At 40.2% G+C, this 16,809-nt stretch overlaps 1 protein-coding gene across 1 annotated transcript in view; it reads left to right on the forward strand.

Moving 5' to 3' along the window:
• ADAMTS14 (ADAM metallopeptidase with thrombospondin type 1 motif 14) overlaps positions 1–16,809 on the forward strand; it is a 109,936-nt gene that overhangs the window by 50,489 nt on the left and 42,638 nt on the right. The window contains exons 5-9 of the mRNA XM_089508353.1: positions 618–701; positions 2,444–2,600; positions 14,065–14,170; positions 15,262–15,405; positions 15,599–15,731. Coding sequence (XP_089364479.1) covers positions 618–701; positions 2,444–2,600; positions 14,065–14,170; positions 15,262–15,405; positions 15,599–15,731 — 624 coding nt within the window. The remainder of the gene's footprint in view (positions 1–617; positions 702–2,443; positions 2,601–14,064; positions 14,171–15,261; positions 15,406–15,598; positions 15,732–16,809) is intronic.

A 16,809-nucleotide genomic window follows, 5' to 3' on the forward strand; every position in this document is an offset into this window, starting at 1 on the left:
GCGCGCGCGCACATAAATACACATACAAACACAGTTTCTGGGCTCCATAGCACATGGGGAGGTTTTACTTACAAACAGAAGATTTTATATTGAGTATGTGATTGCATGACATAAAAGACAAAGGGATGAGGAGACCAAAGGAGGAAGAAGAGAGCATTGGAGGGTTTCATTTACTCAGTGTCTGTTCGCCTCTTGATTAAGAACTGTAGTTTCTGTGTGGAAAGTTAAAAAGATGTAAACTTCCCTGGGAATGTCTTAATACGTTTTACTTGTGCAAGGTGGTCTTCATGGTCTTTCTGTCTAAAATGTAATTTGTTATTTCATTTTAGTTGTCCTATTTATTTCACTTGCCAAAGCCACACTCATCCTACTTTCAATAGAAGTCAGTTCAAAGGAGTCAAACTGAAACCTCAGTTTATCATGAAATCCTTGAATAGAACTCTGTGATCCCTATTTATTTGATAAAAGTAGAACTGAGACTGCTTTTTCTTAAAAACAACAACAACATTATTTGAATGAGGAGGAATGAGGCAGAGGTTGGAATATACTCTACCCAAAATGTGTTGAAGAAATAATTGTAATCTTTGGGTTCTTTGGCTGTTTCCCCCTTTTTCTAGGTAGATGAAATTTACCATGATGAATCACTGGGAGTCCACATCAACATTGTCCTGGTTAGGATGATCATGGTGGGATACAGACAGGTAAACTATTAATAACTTCTCTCTCCTCTCCTCTCCGCTCCTCTCTCTCAATCTCTCTCTCTCTGTCACTCAGGTAATATCATGCTTTTTGTCACATTATGCCATTAGACCACTTTAATGCCACTTTAACTGCCATGGTTTCGTCCTGTGGAATCCTGCAAAGTGTGTGATTATTTACTTGGAAATATGTATAGTCTTTGCATGACTCTGATTTAAGTAGAAGCTTTGGAACTGGGGGAAAACACCAAGGTTTGTGTTTTGTTTTGTTACCATGTCTTCTCTGACATGGCTGATATCAATATTTCTTGTGGTAGAAATAATCCGTCTTAACTCTCAATCTCTTAATGTGTAAGAAGTCTGAGATATGAGTGAAATTAGTACACCACATTCTAAGGCCATTCCATACATCAGGAATATGTATTCTGTGGGCCTCCAGATGTTGGGTTAAAACTCTCATAAGCATATATCCAAAAACATTTGGATGGCCACAGGCTCCTCAGCCTGCTATACATGCTGAAAAAATGTATTATTTCAGGCTATATCTAGGGGATCTAATTGTCTGGATAATAATCATATGTTTGTACAAAATAAAAAACTGCTTGAATATAGAAAGTGTCAGGCAAGCCCTGATTAGTATTTGGTACTGAGCCTACCAATGAATACCAGGTGGCATAGGCTATATTTCAGAGGAAGGAACAGATAAAACCACCTCTGGGTATTCCTTGCCTAAGAAAACCCTATGAAATTCATGGGGTTGCTATAAGTTGACAGGCATCTTAAAGTCATATATGCATTCACACACACACACACACCCCTCTGAGTAAATACAGGACTGGAGAAGGACTTGTTGACTGTGAAGATCTCTTACTATCCTGTGATTGGTGATAGCCTTCAGCAGAGCTTGAAAAAATTACTTTTTGGATTATAATTCAAGATATGGTTACCGTTAGCCAGTTCTGGGACTTGTAGTCTAATTTTTCAGACATGGAAAAATATTTTGAATTATCTTTTTTCCCTCATACAAGTATTTGTCATTAGCTATTGTTTTATATCTATTTAAAAGGCTTTGTGCTGACAGTCCTTGGGGGGAGAGTACAAGGATAAGTACTGTATTCAGACTTGAGAAGAAGCTAGCAGGTGCAGTGTACATCCCTGTTTCAGAGGCCAGGACAATCCTGGAACTAGTCAGCTCAGTTAAAAGGTTCTTTTATGTCAGATGCTGATTTATATCCCAGAAGTTTTTAATAAATAAAGTTAGTCGAAGACAACTATGCATACTTATGTTGTCTATATCCAAAACTGTGATGACAAGGATGGGATAAACCAGAGGTGGGTAGCCTTGGAGGGGTGGGAGCCATTTTTCACTCTTCCACCCCTCATGTCCGCATGCCTGATGCAAATGGAAACAACTGTCATGTCACATTTGGTTTCATTTTCAGCTGTTTCTCCTTCTGTGTGGTAGGCATGTGGCCTCTGGGGCAAAAAGCACTGTGTTTTACAGCACTTTTGATCCATTTTGGGTGTTATTGGTGAAGAAATGCCCTCCCAAATTCTTTTGAAGGATGGCTTTAGGGAGATCCAGGGACTGCTCTTTGGGGCCTGGTGGGGCTTGTTTTGCCCATATCTAGGATAAATTGATACTGGGAATGAGTCTGAGAATACATAACAGTTTTCCATTTGAAGCCTAGCACTGTCCACCTTCACTCTTCCTGACTAGCCCCTCCTTTTCTTGCCTTCTGTAGTCAATCAGTTTAATAGAGCGAGGGAATCCATCTAGAAGCTTGGAGCAGGTCTGCCGGTGGGCTCATTCTCAGCAACGCTCAGATCCTGAACACGTGGAATACCATGATCATGCTGTGTTCCTCACCAGGCAAGATTTTGGTCCCGCAGGTATGCAAGGTACTGTATTTATCTCCACCAGGTATGTGGAGTTTGGTGGACACATACAAGGGCCATCAATCTGAAAGTGTTGCCCAATGGCAGCTCCAGCATGTAGGGCTTTCCTAGAGTGATTACCTTAAGGTTTTACAAAAGACGACAAAAGCTGGAATTGTAGAAGGAAACCTGGAAGATGAAGATAACCATATCTTGTCCATTTGCACTGTGGACTTCAGACACAAAAGAAAATGATGGTGATAGTTCACATCTGAACAACTTGTGACCCATCAACCCAAATGCAACTGCTAGTTATATACTGTGTCCTCCTGGGGGTACTTGATAACTTTCTGTTTCTATATTTCTAGGCTGGTAACAAAGTAGGGAAGTTTATCGAGTCTCTACTGGACTCTCGTAGCCACATATAGGGTTATACTTGGATTTGGTTGGTCACAAGTGGTGCCAGTCTGCATTATGTTCACTAATTAAGAATAGCATACTAAAGCTTGCAGTCTTGAGAGAAGAAAAGTATGCAAGAACAAATGGGATTTCTGAAATTACATGACAGCTGGTTTAGGGTGAATGCAGAGTATAGATGAGGAAGCGTTTATAGGGGAGCATTCAAAGCAGGGATGGTTAACTGTTTTTATTTCTACCAGTTCTTCTCAGGAAATCCTCTGCCTCCATCATGGCTAGCACAAGACTTTTGCGCAGAGTTTGTCATACTGTATGCCACTCCACTATTTTCTCTTCCTGCCTTGCCTTAGCTGAACTTTCCCTCTAGACTACTCTCAAGAATCTCACGCAGGGTAGGGAATATATTGTTTTTAAAAAGACTACAGGCATAGGGGGTGGGGGTTTTGGAAGGGAGGGTGACTTGAAATAAAGAACGAGAAACCCCACCTGCAGTCTTTTCTGTAGACTCACTCTCTGCATTAGCCCATATTTTCCCTTTTAAGGTATTTTTGACAAACGTCCACTGAAAGAAGAGGAACTAGTAAGCAGATCAAGCCTCTGGGTCTGAAAAGTGCTTGTTAGCATGCAGTTTTCACGTTCCAGCTACAGTTACCTTGGTTGCTTAATGCTTAAGCCTTAAAGCAGGGAAAAAATACACAAGGCTCATTCCTTACACTACATTTGTAATCTTGTGGCCTGAGATTTTTGGGGGGGGGGGGGGACAACTGAAACATGGCCTAAAAACACATTTATCCTTAGCTGTTTTTTGCTATAAGCAAAAAGAGGTGAGGTATTTGAAAAGAATCCTAAGCATTAGACTTTGTTTTCACTGTCTCCCACTCCCAAGGAAAAAAAATATCTTGTAACCAATAACAGGTCAGCATTTCTTCTTTGTCCACACCCATGTTCTGCCCAGAGAAATGAATCAGAGTCCAGTAAACAATCCTAACTTGCATTTTTTACTGTACTGTCATTGGAGGACCTGTTTCTTACACAATGGGACCAAGAGTTCAAAACCTCCAGTCCCATCCACAATGGCTGTAAATAACATTCCCTTTCAAATGAATATTTAAAGCAAGGGTAAGGAATCTTTGTCCCTTTTAGCTCCAGCCCAAATGGCCACTGACCAGCTTTTGTAAGAGTTATAACCTAACATCTGGGGGCCTTTTAAGGTACACAATTGTAGTGCTATGGTTCCTGTAACTGCCATTACAACATCTTATGGAATCTTGGGATCTCTAGTTTAGGGAAGAGTATTTAGAATTCTCAGCCAGAGATCTCTATGGCCTCACCAAACTACAAACCCCAGGATTCCATAGGATGTTGCCAAGGCATTTAAGTGGAATCATAGTGGTATGATTGTGTAGTGTGAAATGGTCCCGGGAAGGTCACAACCTGTCCTGTCCTTGTTTTAGCGCCTTAATGAAATGGAGCAAAAATGGAGCAAAAGTTGGTTCACAATGGCAATATGTCAGTTTTCATACTACAGACATTAAAATAAGCAAGCGTCACATTGATTTATATCTTCTGATTGTTAACAATTTATCTGCCAAACAAAAGAAAAACCTAAATAAACAAAGTAATAATAATAATAATATAGTTTATTTGTAACCCGCTTTTCCAAAATTTTGATCAAAGCGGCGAACAATTATTTATAAAAACCTTCCAATAAAATCAATTAAAAACAGCATTAAAAGCAACATAGTAATACTAAAGACAAAAGGGCCAGATGGAAGGGGAAATCGATATATACAGTCCGGACATATTGCCATAGTGAACCAAGTACTGACATATTGCCATAGTGAACCAATCACACTACACAATCACACCACTATGGTTCCACTTATTAAACTACAGATATCTGTAGAATTCAAAGACACAGCATGAGCTTTTGTAGATTTCAATCTAAAAAGATAAAAATGTTAAAAGTATCTGAGGACATAGACTGAAGCCTACAAAAGCTCATGCTGTCAACATCTTTCAGTTAGTCTCAAAGATGCTACAAGATCTCTCTGCATACAGATACCTGTAGTTTAATATGAATAAAGGAAGAATATGGAGGATCTGTGTTTTATACTGGGTGAAGATTTTCAAGTAAATGGCAGTATCAGCTGCAAATTACTAGACTTTTTTTCTTGCTTTGAGATTTTCAGGGGGACTCCATGAAAAATGGGATGGGATGCATGTTTCAAGGTGTTCTGGAAGGCTTAAATGGCCAGGAAGGAGTTTATTAATTTACCTTCCCCCCCTTATTTTTATTGTTTTCCTTTTTCAAAGTCACGAGGAAGAGAGGTTACATTAAAAAGAACACAACTTAAATGCTGTAAAAATGTTGCCACTTGAAGAAGGGAAGAAAAGAGACCCATGTCCCAGGGCAAAACGATGTCACTTGTATCATGCAACAGATGTCCTAACAGCATCTTGATCTATATAGTACTCAGCAATGGCACTTTTTTGCTTCCACAGAATTGGGTAAGGAGGGAAGAAAGAGAGATAGGATCTAACTTTTCCATCAGTTTAAGTTCTGGGAACATGTAACCTCATGGCACAGGGTGCATTAGCTGAGAGAACACAATGTGAATTTTGCTTAATAATTAAAGAAGCACTAAGTATTCCTTTTATGAATAGACCTGAACCCAAAAAGTTCCCAAGTTGAGAGATTTTATTGATGGTTTCATTGCCTGTTATACAATAGTGCCAGATCTGATACTGTGAATGACCATGATGAAAAAAAAAAAAAGGAAACAATACACAGAAGAGTTAGCTTTAAAAAAATGTGAAAGGATAAATGACACATGGGGGATGAACCCCAAATCTTGGAAAGTGAAATGAAAGGCACACTCAAAGCAATTGGGAAAATTAAATCAGCAGGAACAGATGACATATCAACAGAACTGTTACAGTCTACAGAGACAGAATCAAGCTCAGTTCTAACTAAAATATGCCAACCCAACAAATATGGAAAACGAAGCAGTGGCCCACAGATTGGAAACAATCGATATACATTCTGATACACAAAAAATAATACACAAAGGATTGCAGTATCTACAGGGCCATTGCACTAATTTCCCATGCAAACAAAATCATGTTCAAAATTCTGTAGCAAAGACCATATATGCAATTTGGAGTCAGGAAAGGAAGAGGCACTGGAGATCACATTGTAAATATAGTGGATAATGGAGTCCTCCATGGAATACAACAACAACAACAACAACAACAACAACAACAATAATAATTTGTATCTTGCTCTTTTCCCAGAACTGGGGCCCAGAGAGGCTCACAATATTAAAAGCATTAAAATAGAATTAAATTTGTTACAATGTTAAAATAGATTATTTATTTAAAGAATAAAATACAGTTAAAAAAATAAAACTGCAAGAAAACCTGCATGTGCTTCATTGACTACAGCAACATGGCCACACAGTAAACATAGATCATAATACAGATCAGAACTTAGATCAGAATGAAGACCGCAGCCAAGAAATTAGAAGAAGGCTAGGATTGAGAAGGGCAGTCTAGGTTGAATTTGTGTACATTCTCCATGGTCATTATTTTTGTTTTCTTTATGTTCAGTATTAAGCCTGCCTTTGCACTTTCTTCCTTGATCTTTCTTAGTAGTAGTTCCGGGTCTGTGAGGTTTCTTGCTAGTATAATGATGTTGTCTGCATATCTTGGATGGTTGATATTCATTCCTCCTATTTTCACTCCTTCTTCTGTTTCCAAGACTGGTTTTCTTACAATATGTTCTGAATTGGTAGCCTTTTCTCTTCATTTATCATGCTAGCTCTCATAAACCAGGAGTGTAAGGAAAATAGAACTGAGGATTCTAGCTTGAACACAAAACAGAGGGCAGATGGCAGTCCACATTTTGTTGCAGTCCCATGTCAAGCCTCAGGAAAATATCTATGAAAGACATGCTATATCTTAGTTAGTGACCATAACGGATCTCTCTCTTGGCTTCTTTCTATAATGGCAGCGTGATTGTGAAGAGGGTAGGGAAAGACTTTTACCACTCAATGGGATAGGTACTTTCAGAGATAAATACATAAGACTGTGAGTACATCCTGCTGTGCTGAGATAGAGCAGGTGGCTTCTGAAAAGACAGTTGAAAACAACTAAACTCAAATCCTTTGGGTACACCTTGGACACAGCTACCCATATCAATTATCATTCTCATAGTTATTCTGACTCCTTTCCCTTTCCATCACAGCAGAAGTTGTTAGGAAAGTCCTTTTTTTTTTAAATGCTGGGGCTCCTCATTAGGAAGCAAGCCTTAAGGTAATGTCCTGATTGAAGGACAGTGATGCTTGGGCTATGGTTTCTGTGGAAATACTTTATATTTTCCCATCGGTTTATTACCCTTACTCAGTACTGTTCCACCCAGCCATTTAGTTTATAAATACATTTCTGCATGATCACATTTGTGTTAATAAAACCCAGTGCCTGATTCATTCATATTTGTTCTGCTTTGACTGGGTATCTGTGGAATGAACAACATGAGAAGCTCTTGGCAGCATGCAGGGGTCAGAGCAAGTCTTCAGCTTCTTGGGAAAAAAATGCTGCAGCTCCACAATGTTTGGGCTCAGCACAGGGAGAGCAGCCAAGGGAGGTAGTCAGCAAAACTGAAATGGTAATTAGAGAGCACACGCTGGTGGCTGGCTTTCTCAAAAAGGGCCTAGCATTGATCCTGCTAAAACCATTTACTTTAATGGAAAGTGCTCTGGGCTTTTAAACCCAGTAGCTATGCAGTGTATTGTAAATGGAAGATCAAAGTTACAAAGATGGCTATTCATGGCTTTGGCACCATTCCCTGACTTTCCAGTTCCATTTGGCAAGCGTGCTTGCTTTAAAACGCTGAGGCCTCTGTCTGTGTGGAATGCAGGGCTTGGGGTTGTGTGTGATAGGTTATCATGGGAAAGGGAGAGGGATCATTTACCTCCATACCCTCTGGAAGAACTGTTTATATGGATTCTTCTGTGCCATTATAGTGATTTGGCAAGGTAGCTAAATCCAACTGTCTCCCAAATGGTTTTGTCTCATTTATCACACCAAGCAGATGTTTTTTCCCTCTTAATATTGCTAAAATGACTCTTGACTCTTCCTTTTTGGTTAAAATCCTGGCCTCAACCAGATTAAGTTAGTATGATGAGATTGAAGATCTAGTTCTGAATTCAGCAATCCAGCTTTCTTTTAAGGTACACTCTACATCTATGTGTAGTATGCTATCCCTTATCTACAATTTTGAAATCTGAAATACTCCAGAATTTAAAATTGTCCACCTGAATGGTTGAAATAGTGACACTTTTGCTTTCTGATGGTTCAGTGTACACCAACTTTGTTTAATGCACAATACTGTTAAAAATATTATGTATGAAATTAACTTCAGGCTATGTGTATAAGTTGTATATGAAAAATAAATGAATTTCAGGTTTATCTTATGTTACTCTAAATGCTAGGTTCCCAAGAGTGCACCCACAATCAATATTTAATAGGGGAATTTTATTAGTTCGGTGAAAGCTGCTGAATGGGCTTGGGAAATTAAAAGCAGGGATCAAGCAGTTTTGAGAAGCAAAACTCCAGAATGCAAGGTCCAAATGTAGTTTTATTTGTACAAGGGAATCACGACTCACAGGGAAGCACTCTCACAAAAACTCACAAAAACTAATGATATAAAAGGTGGTAGTAGATAGTGACTTTAGGGATTGCAGAGGGCAATGCTGTATTGATTCCAGAAAGCAGGGCTTCAGTCAGGGGGGACCCTGAAGTGAAATGGCTCAGCAGCTGATAGCAATGCTGAGGAGTCAAGCGAGATACTGACAGAGTGTCTTTCTTAATTTCAGTCCAGATGAAATTGGGGGTATTTATAGGGCAAAAGTTTGGACAAATTTTGGGATTAAAATGAAGTTTCCAGGAAGGAAAAATGAGAAAGTTACTTAGGCCTGTTACAGACTGCCAAAATAAAGCTGCTTCGGGTCTCTTTGGAGGTATGCTATTTAAATGATGCATGCATCCTAAGAATCTGGAAGCTGCACTAAAGCTGCACTCCAGTGCTTAGGAATAGAGTGTGGCTTTGGTGCGACCTCCGGACTCTTAGGACCCATGCATCATTTAAATAGCATACCTCCAAACAGACCTGAAGCAGCTTTATTTTGGCAGTCTGTAACAGGCCTTAGAAATGACTGGATAATCAGTGCAAATGTCTCTGGATGATGGAGTAGCTCCTCCAGAGGGATGTATTCTTGGACTTTTGTTCTTTTGCAAATACTGGGTCTATCATCCACCATCACTCCTATCAGTGAAAGGATGGTGCAGATTCTGATCTTGATTGATCTATTCTGGCTGTGTGCTCTTGAGTTTTCCTCATGCTGAGCCAGTCAGATCTTCTCATATGATCATGGATGTCCTTACATGGCATGGCTAGTTTTCTGCATTGGGGGTGCCTTCTTGGCTACAGGCCTAAAATATTCCTTTTGATGCCAATGTGCTATTGAAAAAGAGGAGAGCTCCAGGGGACTAGACTTTGAGGTAACACTTATCTCCAAGATATCTTATTATGTATGTGCAAATATTGCAAAGTTTGAAAAAAACAAACCTGAAATCCAGTTTTTAGGCACCAAGCATTTCAGGTAAGGGAGACTCAACCTGTATTAATGTATCTACTCTGGCCTCTAATCTGTTTCTGAGCCCAGTGCAAATGGTGGTAATTTCTCAGGCTCAGCATATCCAAAAATGGGGCTAGGCAATACGGTGCGTGCTCATTTTTGAACTTCCTTTCTGAAGTATTTCTTAAAATTCCAAGTCACCTTCAATATAGGTTCCACAGGAAGGTAACTAAGTTTTAAATGAATAATAAGAGCAATGAATAATAATAAAGAGATGTCTGTGAAAGGAAGGAAGAATGAGATGATTGTCACAAATTTCCCATTTCTCCTTCAATTCTCCATTCAATCTGTTATGTTGTTCTAAAGGTTACCTCTGTTCTCTGGAATAAATGAGGAGGGGGCACTGGGGGCTGCAGAGGAATAAATGAAGAAATCATCTTTCTTTCCATTCATGGAAACTTTGATTGAATCAAAGAGCTTTCCTTCAGCTGAGGGACCCAACTGGATACAATCCAGTATTAACAAAAGTGAAGTCTACTCCCATGCAGTAGCTGCTTAAAAGGAGATGTGATGTTGATGTTAGGAAGTATCATCATCATGTGCCTTCTCATTAACACTATAGTTAATGAACTGCAGGAATTACTGCTGTGGGGTTCAGGTTTGCTGTCTTCTTTTCCCTGTTGAAATTATGTCATGGCAAAAATGCCATTGAAATATCTGATTATACCAGTGATCAGAGGTTTGAAAAGCTACCTTTTTGGATGACAGTTCCTAGAATCACTAGTGCTGCCCCTCTTTTGCTTCCATTATATATTAAATTTGTTCATAGAGCAGATTGCACATTTGATAAGGGTTTGATTAATCAACAGGGGCCCTAAAAGATTATGGTCTAATACAGCATTGCCTCAAGGAAGAAGCAGTCAAGTAAAAATGAATGCCAGTGATACATGAAAAACACAGCCTGGTTGGTCCAGAGGTGTTGCCATTAATCCATGGAAAAAGTGAGGAATGTAAAGTGTAATATATATTTAATTCTGTTTTTGGCAATAGAGGTCAGGATGACTTCACAGGAAATGGAATCGTCTTTACCTTGTTGGCTGTGCTTCAAATGCTTCACCAGCTGAAACATTTGGCAAGGTCCCTTTGGTTTGTGTTGCTTCCTTGGTAGGATTTGCTTTTACTTTCTTCTAGCAGTGTAACTGCCAGCATTTTCCAGATGTGGAATTCTGCTGCCTCTTGCAGTATTGCCAGTGATTAAATGATTCAGTGCAGAAAAAGGGGGACACACTTTGTCAGTGATGTCTGTAAGTGTATGTGCCTGTCAACTTATGGCAATTCCATTCATTTCATAGGGTTTTCTTAGGCCAGGAATGCTCAGTGGTTGTTTTGCCACTTCCTTCCTCTGAAATACAGCAAATACCTACAGGTATTTGTTGGCGGTTTCCTATCCAAGTACTAACCAGGTCTGAATATGCTTAGCTTCCAAGATCAGATGGGATCTTGTGCCTTTAAGGTATTTAGGCAGCAGTACCCACCCCGGTTCATTAAATATCCCTTGGGAGCCATTCAGTTACCAGAAGCCCACCAGAATTAAGTCAACAATAACCTGAGAATAACCACTGAGAAGGCTCCCTCTACAGGATCATAAGGAATTGTGATAGCTGCAATTAAACTGGGTTGCTAATGACCACCAAAAAGTGAAATATATCTAAACTATAGCCTAGAGCACCTGATATTTGTTGGTGGTCTCCCATTCTAGTACTAACCAGGACTTGGCCCTGTTCACCTTCGAAGATCAGACAGGGGAGATTATCACACAAAGACAAGATAGGGATGGGATCACTCCCCCGTCCTTAACCTATCATTAACCCATCTGTGACTGTGATAGAATGAAAGGCTTTCAAATTGTAGCACTGATCCCACCATTAACTCATCATTAAAGCGGCATTGCAATAATGCAAACTTCTGTTAATACAAAGTGCTGGCCATTGTCGCTTTAATGATGAGATTGTGCGACATCATCTGAAAGTCTTTTGTGCAGTCATGGTCAGTTGTGTCTTTTGGATCGATTAATGATGGGATCTGCACAACATTGTCTGAAATCCTTCCCGCGGTTGAGTGGGAAGGACGGGACAGGAATGGGATAAGGACGGGATAACCCCTGTGTGATAATCTCCATGATCTAGTGCCTTTAAGGCCCTTTGTTTGCCAATGATACCCCCCTGAAAAATACCCTCAGATTCTGTCTACTCCTCTGAATTGTCATCTCTACATCCTGAAAGAAGCTGCAGGTCAAATGAATGGGGTTCCAATAATTTCACTTAGGCCATGGTCCATCCATCTCTTACAGCTAATCAAAAGGTGGTGGTGGTGAGTGAAACTTGTCAGAAAATGAGTTGTGGGAAAGATGAATAAAAATGAATAACAACCCACATTTCAACATCTCAAAACCACCACCACACTACAGAATTGAAGCAGTTTGATACCATTTTAACTGTCATAGTTCCATCCTGTGGAATCTTGGGATTTGTAGTTTGGTGAGGTAGTTTTTTGCTGGCCTGGTCTGTTAGAGAGCTATGGTGCCACACCAAACTATAATCCCAGGATTCTGTAGGGCAGAGTCATGGTAATTAAAGTGGTGTCAAACTAATTTACATCTGTAATGTGTGTGCACCTCAGGAAACAACAACAAATTATCCTACCACATATCAGTGGAAGAGAATCTAAACACGTTATTGTATCTGTGAAAGTGGGTTATAATCCATAAAAGACCATTCTAAAATAAACCAGTTAGTTTTAAAGATGTGACAGCTCTGTTTTTCTCCAGTACCTTCCTCCTATATTTTTATATAAAGACAGACTAACATGGCTGTCTGTTTGAATTGCTGACTCTTCATTATGTAAAGTATTACAGCTAATACTTTAATGCAGAGTAAAGTGTTATCCTACACATGACGATGGCACGTTACAGACGCGTGTAAAGTATGTGCTCGGCATGTACTAGGGTTAGAAATGGGCATCCTTTCCGGATGCCTGTAACCCTAGTACGCGCTTGGCACATACAAAATAGCGACACCCATTCTACATGGGTGCCGCCATCTTGACGTCACGGACGCCTAGCGTCCGCATGTCGTGCGGTGGAAATGATGCCGTGAGTGCTTCATTAGTGACTTGCGGCGCCATTTCTGTGCCGCAAGAAGAAGTCCCATTTTGAGGCTTCTTTTTTGTTGCATCTGGGAATCGCGCGGTTTGTCCGCTGCGGTTCCCGGACACAGCAACCAGCAGCACCGGCAGACTGTTTTTGGGCGGTCTGTAAAGAGCCTATGGCTGTATTCATGTGGTGAAAATAATCTAGGATGAATCCGGGTTGAATCTCTATTGTTCACATACATCCCAAATGCCCTCAAGGTTTTTTTTTTTTTTTTGGGGGGGGGTGCCAAAAACTCCACTTAACCCGGGATAATTGATACTAGTTTTTTTCCCCTGAGTTTTAAAAAAAGATTTGCATTGTTGGCAGTGTGAATAATCAATGCAAATAGGCCTGGTCTTATTCAGGATTAAACTGCATGGCTTGAGTGTGTTTCGAATACATTTGCATTGCCGATTCCATGTTTTTTTGAGTGTTGGCATGTGTGACCAACTGAACTCCCAGAGATGCGCATAGATGTGGTTCCATAGTGTGAATAATAAACCCGGAACTGATGTCTGAATGACCTCTATAACTCCCACTTCTGACATTGCTGGCGAGAGATGATGGGGGTTGTAGCCCACAATATTGGTGTGTGTGTGTGTGTGTGTGTTACACTTTGCCACCCCATTTCAGTTTTGTTTGTTTGTTTGTTTTATATGCTTCTTTTCTTCCAGAGTGAGACCAGAATGGTTTAGTGGTTTTGAATCATTGGTTTCAAATGGGTTTAAGACTTTTTTTAAAAAAAGAGGATGACCTATCAATATAGAGTATAGCAGCACACTGTGTCTAAAACGTCTATGACAAATAACATTGTAAAAGAAGATGGGCTATGCTTGATTTGATATATAATTTCTTTTAGGTTGTTTTAATGTTTTCTCAACTATATAATTGCCAGAAAGTGCCAGATGAGAATGTTACGTGAAAGAATTAATGGATTGCATAAATGTGGGTGGGTGGGTGCATGTGTACTGAGATTTCAATCATTTGTTATGTGAGTATCTGCCAAGTTTATTTGCTTTCATGAAATATGTGTGGTGGAACATCCTAATGGATTTCATTCGTATTCCTGGGCAGCTGTGTTCTCATGGCCTTTCAGAGGGAGCTGGGTGTGAAATATGATTGAAACAACTCCAGTGCATGGTTTCTCCTTTCTCATGTGCCCTTTCTCCACTCTTTCCTCACCCGTCCCTTCTTGTCTCTTTATCTTTGTTCTTTGTTTTATTCCTTTACTTCATTCCAGGATATGCTCCTGTCACAGGCATGTGCCACCCTCTGCGCAGTTGCACCCTCAACCATGAAGATGGGTTCTCCTCTGCATTTGTAGTTGCTCATGAGACAGGACATGTGTAAGTTGTTGAGTGGGTGGGGGTTGTTCATTGGTAGTCACATATCTTTGTAGTGAGTGTGGCTACTTCGCGGGAGGCTTGGCAGGACATTCTGTGCACTTAGTCCCAGCTGCTCTTAAAAGTTGCCAGCTCAATGAAAACTTTTAATAGCAGGCCTGTCCTCAAAAACAACACAAATGAAACTTCTGATGTTGATTCCCTAACTATATACCATGCACCTCTTTTCACTGTTTGGGGGGTAAAGCTATACAGTTGGCCCTCCTTATTCACTGATTTTTTATACACAGATTCAAGCATCCACGGCTTGAAAATATTTAAAAAATGTATAAATTTCAAGTATCAAACCTTGATTTTTCCATTTTATATAAGGGACACCATTTTGCCCTGTCATTGTATTTAATGGAACTTGAGCATACACGGATTTTGTTATTCACGGGGGTTCATGGAACCAAACCCCCAGTGGATAACAAGCGTTCACTGTAGTAATGTAACCTCTGAGGTTGGACTGGTCCAGTTTCTGCCATGAGCTCAAAATACTGTAAGTGAAATTGTGCACAGCTGATCCTGTGAGATCATTCAGCATCCTTTCATTACATTGACCATGAGGACTTAATGACTCAACTCTGGAACCTGATAGGGGAACTGTGAAACTCATTTTTATCAGGGCAGTTTCAGAGGGTAGTCTGTCATAAACTGTCGTCCATCATGTAGCTAGTCTCTCTGTGAACTTCTGCAAGGATAACTGCTGGTTCCTTCTCTTGTTAAATATTTACAAAGATTTCCTTCAAAAGATGGTGTCAGGTGAGGTGCTGTCATGTTGCCAATGTACTGTGACAAAGGATAGGTGTCCATCTTTCATTGAGGTCATCTCATGTTTCTGATCAGCTAGATTTTTAGCTTTGGGGATTGACTTGACACCAATTGCTTAGAAAATCAGGGCAGATCATCATGATGGTTAGCAGTGCTTTCAGTTGTGGTGTAGGACAAACAGGAGGATGGAAGAGGCAGTTTTCAAAATGCTACTGCTGTTTCATTATTCACTGTCGTTTCATATAGGTTGTAAAACACCACTGACAGTTTTTTTTTAATAGATTAGGCATGGAACATGATGGCCAAGGTAACCGATGTGCTGATGAGACCAGTATGGGGAGTATTATGGCACCACTGGTACAAGCGGCGTTCCACCGTTACCACTGGTCCCGGTGTAGCAAGCAGGAGTTGAACCGTTATATACAGTAGGTCTACTTAACCTTTTTAAACAATCTCCTGGGCTTTAAAACTGTTCTTTGTTTTGTATAGAATGAATTGGTGGGACACGAAAATACTTAGAAGGCAAAAGGCCTTTGGAGTAGCTGAATGCAGAAATCAAATTTGTGAATAATGTATACACGTGGCAACACACAATCTTGTTCTCCCCTTTGTTTTTAGTTCTTATGACTGCCTCTTAGATGATCCCTTTGAGCACAACTGGCCCAAGCTGCCAGAGCTGCCAGGAATCAATTACTCTATGGATGAGCAATGCCGCTTTGACTTTGGTGTGGGCTACAAAACATGTACAGCTGTGAGTATAGAAACCCTGTTGTCAGGGCCCACTATTTTTTCTCTCTCCCTCGTTTTAGCATAAAGATTTCCCAGAGGACTGATTCACATTTTTGGGTTGTGTCCACCAGTTACTTTCCCCTATTCAAGTCAGGACATCTGACTTTCCACTGATTCTCCACTACCATGTCATGCATTTTGTATCTCATTTGCATCTAAGGATTCGCTCACCCTCAGCCACAGTTTTTCAGAGATGGTGAAATGTGGGCTGCCTTGAAATCACTGACATAAACTTCAGTTGGTTAAGTCTTGTGTGATTAGGACTGGCCACTGTCTCATTACAACAGCTTTGTTGGTTATTGATTTTTTTCCAGGCACAATTCAGAGTGCTGGTCATAACCTATAAAGTTCCTTACAACTGTGTAGGGAGACTATTTGTTCCATACAGAATTTTGCCTAGATTTTAAGATGTTCAAGGTAGACTTATCTCTCAGGACCAGAGTAGATGGATGCAAAAGAGCAGCTCAAGTCTGCTCCTGCTGCAAGCAGGTTGAGACCCTGCGGGCTGTATGGTCCGCTCCCAAAGCAAGATGTAGACACAGGGCCCAACCTCTGCTGCCAGCAACTGGATTATCCCTTCTTCTTTTTGCTCTGCTCCAAAGGACTGGAGCGTGGCTTTGGCAAGGCTTTGGGCCACTTTGGAGGCATGCATCGTCTGAACACTACACCTCCAAAGTGCCCAGAAGCTGCTTCATTGGGCTCGTCTGTTCCAGGCCTTAGTCTCATCTTCATGCAAGTTTGATGGAAATGTGAGAAAGGGCTTTCTCAGTGGCCACTCTCTGGCTCTGTAACTCTCTACCAAGGAATGGCTAGGTTTGTCATCTCATGTCCAGGTTATTCTTATGCCTCCAAGTAAAATTGCTTTTGTATTTGTATTTAAACTGGGTAGTTGTTAATAGTGAGAGGAGGGGCCTTTAACTTTAACTTTATTTTTTAAAAAACATTGATGTACTTTAAACAGTTTTAATCTGTTTTTAAATTGTAACTGTATTTTTATTTCAATTTTAATATTCTTTTAATATTCATGAGTGCTATTTTGG

The sequence above is a fragment of the Sceloporus occidentalis genome, unplaced genomic scaffold (genome assembly GCF_023333645.1).
Source record: "Sceloporus occidentalis isolate IW3139 unplaced genomic scaffold, rSceOcc1.0.p SCAF_2, whole genome shotgun sequence".
NCBI classification, from domain to species: Eukaryota; Metazoa; Chordata; class Lepidosauria; order Squamata; family Phrynosomatidae; genus Sceloporus; species Sceloporus occidentalis.